General features: G+C 31.5%; 2 protein-coding genes across 2 annotated transcripts; one reads left to right on the forward strand and one right to left on the reverse strand.

Moving 5' to 3' along the window:
• Positions 1–1,416: 1,416 nt before the first annotated feature.
• Positions 1,417–5,942, reverse strand: LOC138179785 (oxysterol-binding protein-related protein 8-like; the record flags this gene model as incomplete). Its single annotated transcript, XM_069112924.1, is given in 13 exon segments — positions 1,417–1,482; positions 1,564–1,812; positions 1,885–2,011; positions 2,013–2,214; positions 2,300–2,396; positions 2,497–2,674; positions 2,754–2,932; positions 3,006–3,160; positions 3,845–4,066; positions 4,125–4,269; positions 4,344–4,574; positions 4,647–4,702; positions 5,777–5,942. Coding segments are annotated over 13 exon segments (2,073 nt in total), but the record flags the coding sequence as incomplete, so codon positions are not given.
• Positions 5,943–6,831: 889 nt separating this feature from the next.
• On the forward strand, positions 6,832–9,545 carry LOC138179937 (protein asteroid-like). The gene is made up of 2 exons (XM_069113213.1): positions 6,832–9,106; positions 9,143–9,545. The coding sequence occupies exon 1, from the start codon at positions 6,880–6,882 to the stop codon at positions 9,028–9,030; it is 2,151 nt and encodes a 716-aa protein (XP_068969314.1). The 5' UTR covers positions 6,832–6,879; the 3' UTR covers positions 9,031–9,106; positions 9,143–9,545.
• The last annotated feature ends 1,030 nt before the right edge of the window (positions 9,546–10,575 follow it).

A 10,575-nucleotide genomic window follows, 5' to 3' on the forward strand; every position in this document is an offset into this window, starting at 1 on the left:
ATTGGCTCTTGGCGGAGCAACGTCGCGATCCCCAAATTACGGAAATCGTCGATAAGTTGCGGAACGATGAGCTTGCGGACGATGTCGTGAATAAGTACGAATTACGATCCGGCACCCTGTACCGTAAGATACAAAGGAGAGGCAGAACTCTCTGCTTGCCCATTGTCCCAAGAGGTTTTAGGTGGTCCGTGATCAACCATGTACACCAGTCAATCATGCACTTAGGATGGGATAAAACGCTCGAGAAACTGTACGAGTATTACTGGTTCGAAGGAATGGCGAAATACGTTCGCAAATTCGTTGAGAACTGTCATGTTTGTCGAGTTTCAAAGGCTAGTTCAGGCAAAGCACAAGCCGAATTACATCCCATACCTAAGACCAGCATACCTTGGCACACGGTTCACATGGATATAACGGGCAAACTAAGTGGTAAAAGCGACTCAAAGGAATATGTCATTGTGTATATGTCTGTATATATATATGTCGGAGAGGAAAGAACACCGGAGCCTCTGGAATGCTGGATAATCCCGCAACATTGTAACCTAGAGCCTACTATAGCTGTAATTAAACAATTGTAGTTATTCAACCTAATTGTAATTGTCCGAGATTTGTGATAGTGAGCTTGGGCTCGAGGCGACAGTCGGTCGCCAACGTGCCCGCGGTCAAGGGATGAACGCTTTGCCTAACAAAGGTGTGAAGTAATTCTATAGCTCTCCTTAAAAGAAATATCTCTGGCGACACACGACAGTAAACATTCCAACGGTCTCTGTCCCGTGGCCACACGCAGTCCCTATTCTTCGAGTAAGATGATTGCCAGATGTCGATGTGTCTCCACAGTACGTGATCAGCTAGCCCGAGGGCCGTTATAAACACTAAGATCTAGTTACCTAAAGTCCTTCGAACAGATAAACAGTCTTTGTCTCAACTACGGGAAGATAGGGGAGATCTATTTCTTTCAACAAACGGCGTCTCCCACTAGCAACTTTCCCTCGAGGGCGGCTAGCATCTTTTCTAACCACCGATATGGAAATTGACCAATTAGCAGCAACGCCGATTTCCCTTACTCTCTGAACGAAGGCTATCCTCGACGAATCCAATGATCTCGTGCCCTTAGACACACCCCGATATAGTTTTCCTCTGTGGCATCATCGGGACGGGAAAGGCATTCTTTCACGCGATCTCGTCGACTAAAGGGAGTAACGTTCTTACGAATTATTATTGTTCAGACTTAGACTTCGCGAGCACGTTCATCCATCATCCCGTTGACCGCGGATTCGTTATCGAACCCGAGACCATTGTTACTAGTATCGCGGGTGCCTAATCACCATAGTCGATTGTCAAATTTGTATCATCCGTGCCTGTGCTAATAAACTGTGTCTTTATTATATCGCAACGATGGCTAATTTCAATGAAGACTCACCAAACACCCACAATCCTGTCCGCAACGCCACCCCGACATATATATATACTCGTTATAATATCCTGATAATATTAAAAAAATTATATTGTTCAGAATATAAATAGGAGCTTACAAAAGCAGTTTCTTTTATTGTTATTTAATACCTGAACAAAATGCTTAGGAATCCATTCCTGTCCTTTAAGTTTTCGTTCTTTAGCACGCTCTCTTTGTGTTTCTTTCAATTGAGTTTTTTCATCAGTAGCAGCAACTTGATCATCGCCATTAATTGCCTGAGTAACATCGTACCATAATTTCTCATTTTCCCATGGACCTTGATGTTCTAGAGATACAGTGTACTTTTTTAATCTCTTTTTACGTATTTCTGGAGTAGGATTGAAAAACACACTTTCTTGCTGCAAGATTAATTGACATAGTTTAATTTAACTATTAATTACTGTGTATAGAATCCTAAATAATCAACATACCCCAGTTCTTTTATCTGTAATTAATATTTGACCATCCCAATAGCCTGATATAATAGCAAGAGTTTCTTTTCTTAGACGTATTCCCCCTGTAACTTGATTCATTTGTTCTGCACCTCCAAGAAATGGCTATTGAATGAGTAATCACACAAACACATATAATTAATTTTATGACTATTATTTACTTATGAACTTTCCCACCTAATTCCATAGATAATGTTCCCATAAGAATACCATTACAATGGGCGTAAGGTATTGTCATTGTATAATCTTCTCCTCTGGGCAACATTGTCAGTATTGCAACACCATCTAAAACTGCTGATGTTGAATTTCCTGAAAAATGGAATGTATATTTTCATATAATGCCTGTCTTAGCAAAACGTTTCATTTTTTTTAACAAAAAAATATATATATTTACCATAAAATTTAGATTTAGCAATAATTGTAGCACTAATAGTAAATCCATCTTGTCGATTTGTAACATAGAAGCCTGATATAGGTGGATGATGAGATAACTATTAACATTGAAATGTTTCATATAAGTATGTAGTAGTAATAAAGATGGAGCAAGTACATATAATTACAAAAAATTAAAAAATTTTAATAATTGTACACCTGATCAGCAATATAGAAAGTCCTTGAACCATTAGAATGCTGCCAATAACAGCGGAAAGTTTCACCCAAAAGCGGGTTGTATGGTTTCTTCAAACCCTGAGGTTTTTTATAAAATCCAGATAAATACCATTTAACAACACCTTTCATACGTGTAAATGCATCATCTTCCACTACTGCTCTGTAAGAACAAGAAACAAAGCATATATATATAATAATTTTATTCAAATGTTTCTCAAAATCTACAAATTTATACTTACTGGGACAATAAATCTGCATGGTAATAAGAATCAGCCAGTTTTTCTAGGAACGAACGAGGTTCTAAAATAAAAGTCGGCAAGACTACTTTCGATAAATCCATGCCTGGTCGAACTTGTTTCATCAAGAACCATATTAAAGATTTTTGTTCTTCCTGTAATTCTGTAACTACTTCTCCAGCCTGTATCAAACACAAATATAAAAACTCTAGTTTCGATTATGGATAAGGCGCAATACAATATAATTTATTTTACCGCTCCAAGGACTTCTTACTCATTCGCAACATATAGAGTTTCGTTAATTGTTTCTTGTTGATCTTCTTTAGCTGATCCTTCAGATTCACTGTCTGATGCACTAATTTCTGCATCAGCTGCTACTCCGTTCTCTGGCTGGCTAATGTCGTCCAGGTCTATATGTGAGGAGTGCATAGGATCTAGCGTTACTACTGTTGGAGTATCATACTCCAGGACATGTACAGAAGGAACAGTCATGCGTCGAGTGCAAGACGTAATAGGCTTGGAGATAGAAGATTCAAAATGGGGATAAGTATCTCCATCACCTAACATATCTACAGTATTCGAAGACAAAATAATATCTGTATCTGCAGCAACAGGTGGAGATTTATCGCAAAATTGTTTCTCCCAATATGCTACTGCATGATATAACTGCTGAAACATTGGAGTTGGTGAAGGACAAACACTTTTAGGATTATTTGACATAGAAGATGTTAAAGGCTGAGGACATGATAACAAACGTCTTTGAGGTGTTGTAGGTGATTGAGGAGCATAATTAGACAAGCATACTGTGGATATTAAAGCAAGTGTTTAAGGTGACAAAAGTCAGGAAAGGAATGACAATAACAACATAATTAGTACCAATAACTTCCATGAATAAAGCTTAATTAAGTATTTTTCTGAGTGCTGTCCTTGTACTAAAGTCAATTATAATGTATTAATGTATAAAAGAGAAATGTTACTTCTTATATCAAGTAAATTTCTTAAAAGAGAAGGAATAATAGAATAAAAGTTAACATTTTATGTAATATAACATACATCTTGATACGTTGTAAAAAATATTGTTCTGTTATGCCTACCATATTCATCAAAGTGTTTTTCGTAATCTGCTTCACTCCACTGAGTTTCATGAGTTGTTGTAGTATCATGTGGTAAAGCACGTGGTAATGCACTTGTTGAGCATACTATTAAAGATGAACAACGTAAAGATAATTCAAGTGCATCCAACCAACATTTACCAGCTGCCTGTGAAGGTGCTCTACATATTAAATAAGATGTTGGCAAAAGTTGTACAACCGCACCTATAAAAATGATTAAGTAGAAATATATTTTTTCATCTGTACAAAATTCATTATTTACCAATAGCTTCTTTTTCTGGGCCTCTTGGAGCCCATATTGACTGTTCCAAGGGATGAAACAATTTAAAACAAAATCCATCTTTCTTGCTTGGACATTCTATTACTTGACATGTATTAAGTAAAACCGTTCCCACCCAGTGATTACTCTGTAATAGGTATATGAGTATAATTATGTATGAAGCAAATAAATATTCTATTTAAAAGTAATATAAATGAGCACTTTTGTTTTTGGACTTTTGTATAGCAAAAGTAAACCAGGCTTCAGGATGCACCACAATTTTGTCCAACTCTTTAATGTACCACGAACTTTAAGCCAATCGCTCATAACAATAACAGTTGGATCTTTAAACGAACTTAAGAGTTCATTGGCAACTCTTTTCTTCTCCATCCGGTAATTCTTTCTTTGAGCCTTATATGATTCTTTTCTTGTTAACTTACAAGAATCTAAAGACTAAAAATTACACAAAAATAAAATATAAATACCTTTTCAATGTCTTAAAACAGTGCATTAAATATTTTATACTTTATCAGATGAGTTATCTGTTTTTTGATTTGTTTCTCCCATTGTAGTTGTTAAACCTATAACAATTAAATTATTTACAAATTATTTTTTTAAATATTAATTAAACACTGATATTATAACAACATAAAAATACAGTTACATTCATTAAATATTAACTTAGCAATAAATATTAATGTCCAAAAATAGTTACAAACAAAAATATTAAACAGTTATATGATTTAAAACAATGTATGTTATATATAAATAAATTATTAAATACAATTATGAACTAAAATCTTTAATAACTTCTATGAATATTTTTTTAATTTTCATATTAGATGTGCTTTTTAAAATGATGAAAATATGCAAACGGTAATATTTACTCAAAGTTGATAAATGATTTAATGAACTATATAAAATATTATGATTATCACTCTAGTAATTTTAATATAACTTCTTTTTATTTACAATTAATTAAAACCGGAAGCCTTAAAAACAATAAAACTTAAAACATTCACATAACAAGCTTGGCAAATAGAATTCCAATAATACAGAAATAAAAACTCATTGTGAAAAATTTATAGAATTGAAAAAAGAATAGTTTATAGTTCCTTATTTATTACAGAGTACAGTATGTTATACAAATAAAATTATTTCATATAATAGCTTCATTAACATAACGCATTATGCAGTTAGCATCTTCATATTAGACCTTTTAATCGCATTTTTTTCATCTGTGTTAAAGATCACATTTAACAAAATTCGATTGTATTTATCTTAGCCATAAGTTAAACTTATGTAATACTTATAAACTATAAGTTTTATATGTAATTATTATACAGAAATATTATTTATTTGAAACTTATATTCATAATAGTAATCTATTTAATATACATATTTAATAATTTGTCAGCCAAAGAAGATTATACAATATACAAAAATTACATTTCAGAGCTTAAAAATCTGAATAATAATATGCATAGCATGAAAGGAAAATATAAGCCAAACAGGAAATAAAAAATATGCAATTATTTACAGCTAATCAACTACTTGTACAAGAAATAGTAATAATTTACACAAAAGTCAAAAAAGCACCTGACAAATTTCGAATAATTGTCCATTATGATATTAACATAGCTTTGTGTTTATACCTGGAGATAGTGGAGGTGCAGCTGTTGCAAAATTTACACTTGTTGATAGGGACTCTGTTGATGGAAGTTTAGGTAATGTTGCAGATTGAACTTGAACACTGCTTCGTCGAAGTTGTTGATCCACTGGTTCTATATATTTAGTTTTGTTCACAATTACAATTACTATTTATCAATATTTTTACAACTGTTTCATGTAAATATGTATTTTTCAATCTTATATAAATATCTATCTTTCAAAATCACAAACTCTAAAAATTTTTGAGCTATAAGCTACTTAACAATAAAGATACTAAGATTAAATTACATCATATCACTTTCTAAAGTATAAATCCATTTCAGCAACGCTAGTTATGAACTGCTAATAACATTAAATTTTAAAGACAGAATTTACAGTAAACATTCTATAGTCACATTCTATTGAATACACAATTCTATTTTTTATTTTAAATTTCTGTTATTATAGACTAATAAAATTGATCATATGTCAATATTTTGTTTTTTCATATGTTTCCTATAAAGGGCAGTAGAATGTATTTTACAAATGTATTTTATCAGCACATAGATAAGCAATATAACATCTTACCAGTGATTTTTAATCAGTTATAGTTATATCTCATATAAGTTATATCTCAGTGTATAAATAAATTTCATTAAAGCGCAAATCTTGTTAAAGTAGTTAATCTATAATAAATATTCAGTTTTAAATATAAATTATTGTTCAAATCAATCTTTCTCGTTGTGTATTTCTTAATTTAAATGTTGTATTAGTTTTGAAATTATTTGAATTTGTAACGCGAGCAGAGTACTTCAGCACTCCAAGAGCAGCAATCATGCCAAATTCCCTAAATTTTGGGAAGGCTACACAACATATCCAATAAATTGGTAGACAACACTGAATCGGGGAATACGGCTTTTTGTTGTGCCATGGTGTATTAATTTTTACTATTGTATTATTGAATACAGAATACCAGAAATTTTGTTATATTTTTGTAAGTATCCTTTTCGTAAGCATGATATATGTGCGTATATTGTTAACAAATGAATATCATCATATTTTATATTTACTAGTTTAACGTGTGACAAGAAAAATAAACAGGAAGATAATGGGTATTCCAGGATTAACTGCTTATATAAACAAGCATAAATGTAATTTTTTAGAGCACTACAAATTACGTGATACGTATTTAGTAATTGATGGAAATAACATTAAGTATTTATTATATGAAAAGTGCACATGCAATAATTGGACATTTGGTGGTGATTACGATAATTATGAGCAATATATATCAGATTTCTTTGATGACTTATTAAAGTGTAATGTAACGCCCTTAGTCTTTTTTGATGGTGCTGTTGAAAGTAAAAAATTCAAAACTATTGTAAGAAGAATGAAAAGGAGACTCGATATATTACCAACTTCTGCATTCAAAACTAATTGTCCAGAACAAATTTTTCCTTTGCTAAACGAACGAGTTTTTATTAATGTACTGAAGGAAAAAAATATTCGATTTGTACAGTGTCTATTTGAAACTGATAATATTATAGCATCAGTAGCAAAGATATTAAATTGTCCAGTTCTCAGCTATGATTCAGATTTTTATGTATATGGATCATTATTTATACCATTTGATACATTACAAACTGATGTAATTAAAGATTCAGATGGAAATGGTTATATTAAATTTTGTAAAATTTATAAGATTGAGAAATTATTCAAATATTTTACAGGATTAGATCAATCAAAGATAATATTAGCTGCAATACTATTAGGCAATGACTATGTGGAACCTGGTACATTTAGAAACTTCTTCCGCTATTTAAAGTTAGATTCATCAAGTGTAAACTATTATACCCGACAACACTGTATAAGTAGAATTTTGCTATGGTTGAGTAAATATAGCTTGTATGATGCAATCATTGAAATTTTAAGTAGGTTAACTATGCCTATGCGACAAAAAATTTTGGATTTAATAGAGATGAGTATAAATGGCTGTAGAAATGAATGTGCTGAAATACTTGTAACTTTGGGTTTCTCAAGAGATTATATTACTCATGTAAATACCTATCACTTCAATAGAAGCTTTAAATTTGATAGAGATATCAATACATTGACATATATAGAAGAAGTTCGTGGAAGATATAATGAATCAACTGAAGAAGATAAGGAAGAAGATGATGAAATTGAAATAGCAAAGATATTTACTGAGTCTGAATTAATGTTTAACACTGCAACTATTAGTGATTTGCCTATATGGTTTGTAAATGAATTTCGTACTGGTAAATATCCATCATATTTTCTGAATTTAATAATTCATCGTTTATATGTATGCCCCATACAAGTAGAAGATTTTCGTTATCCTTCAAACATCAAAGTAAGCCTAAAAATCCTTAGTATCATCATTGGAATTCTAAAATTAATGGTAGACAATAATATAAATTATATAAAATACTTAATGAGAACTGAAGATAAAAAGATTATGTGCTATAAGTTAGAGGCTATAGAAATTATGAATATTTTTAGTCTACCTTTTTCATTCAATCTTAGAGATATCCCATCACTTACTCAGAGAGAGATTTTAAACAATACTTTAGGAATTACAGATATGGATTGTATAAATGAACTTCCACCAAAGTGGATATTGTATGTTGGATGCATCAAATATTGGATACATCAACAAGAATGTCCTATATCTCACAAATGTTATTTATATTCTTTATTTATTTGTATGTTATTTGATATAGTAGATTTCAAAATTGGGAAATATAGAAGTATAGAGGCTTTTAACAAAAAATATAAGAAAACAATGGAAGCTATAAAGCAGAAAAGAAAAGAAAGTAATTATAACTCATGTTGTATAATAAATGGTACAATTCACGAAGCCTATAATGAAATCATTCATGACGACTATGTACTAGCAGCGCCATTTTTTATTTCACTTTTTGAAGTAGATGAAACATTATATAACACAGACAAGTTTGATATACATATAGTACACGTTTTTGGTGAGTTCCAAAGTTGTTTGAAACATACTATGGATTTGAATACACTTTTGGGATGTCCTTACCCACAGACCAAAGTTGCACATTTATATAATGGTACTTTATTGTATAATCTGTGTAATACTTTTAAAACTCACCATAATATCGAAGAATATATAAATATTGTTCTACAAATGTCTCCAAGTCTCTTAAGATTTTTTAATACATTTTTATTAAAAGTCAAACCAATGTTTTTATGTATGTTTCAAAATAAATAATATTACTCTACAAATCTCTTAAGGAAGGCAGGAAGACACTTTGAGGCATTTAAGAGTATGAGACAGGAAAGTACAAGTACAAATGCAATACAATGTGATAATAAAATTAAAGTACATATAACTAAAGATATAAATATATAAGCTAAATATATAAGTGGTGCAAATGCTGGAATATTAAAGTAAGGAAATAAAGGAGGGAAGCCAGTAATTACTGGCACAAGAGAGATAAGGATTGATGGAGACGTAGAATAGATATTGATAGGAGAGTGAAAGAAGGGAATGTGAACTCTATAGGATCAAATATGGAAGCGCATAACAAGAAACAGAATTAGAAGGGAAGATTAGTGCAGGAGACATAGTTCACGAACAAGGAAAAAATAGGACTGTAGACTGGGTGAGAAAATTGCAGAAGAAAAAAAAGGAAAGAATAAAGAGAGAGGAGGTATCTAGTTAAATAGGTAAATTAGACAATTAGCTCTAGTAGCATTCGTTTTATAGAGTAAGTAATGATAGGGGACTAAAAATGGATTAAGCGGAAAAGATCTCGGGGGAAGGTAGAATGAATCACTTTTAGCACTAAACCTACATGTATACATATTCCTACTGTGACTGGTCTTTAAAACAACTTGTATTTCTTAATATAGAATGAAGATAATAGCCAGTTTGATAGTAAAAAAATATAGTTTTAAAAATTATTAAAAATAGTATTAAAAATATTAGTAATTGAAATAAAAATTCTTGCCTCGAAATTCCTTCTCTCGTGATTTCTTTATTTAAAATCTATGCATTTATCCCGATTATGTCTAAGATATTGAAAAATACTTGTAGAGGCCATCTCCTAGATTTGAATTTTACAGTGAAATAAATGCATATAATTTTGCAGTAGATAGATCCCATTTAATTCCCAACACTCGAAATGCCTCTGTTTCCTTCCGCTTTCAGTTTCAGAATTGAGTTTTCGAGAGACTACTATTGCAAAAAAATATAAATCGTTTAACCAGTCAAATAACCAGTCGTGATAGGTAAGACGGATTACATATTATTCTCACAAAACACACAATAAGAAAAGAAGTGAATATTAAAAAATTCATTGTACGTATATTATAAGAAGAAGATATTATACGTATATTCGTGAAGCTAAATGGCGGTGCAATAACGTTGTATATAAAAAATTCTAAACGAAATTTAAAAAACGATCATTTAAGTGGTCACAGTAGGTTTAGTGTTAGCCATCCTAAAAGCCGGTCTTCATTTGAAGAAAGCTATGCTCTGTGTCTGGTAGAAATGGAAAGGAATCCTATATTACAAGCTTCTACCAAACAACCCGACGATAAATTCGGAAAGGTATTGCTCGCAATTAGACGAATTAAAGACAGCTTTTGAATAAAAACGTCCAGAACTAGTGAATCGGAAGAACGTCGTGTTTCATCAGAGCAATGCGAGACCTCATGTGTCTTTAACTATTCGACAAAAGCTATTGGAGCTTGGTTGGAATGTGCTACACCACCCACCGTATTCACCAGAAATTGCAAAAATGTTAACTGT

Source organism: Bombus flavifrons, chromosome 5 (genome assembly GCF_040668555.2).
Source record: "Bombus flavifrons isolate JBK064 chromosome 5, iyBomFlav1_principal, whole genome shotgun sequence".
NCBI classification, from domain to species: Eukaryota; Metazoa; Arthropoda; class Insecta; order Hymenoptera; family Apidae; genus Bombus; species Bombus flavifrons.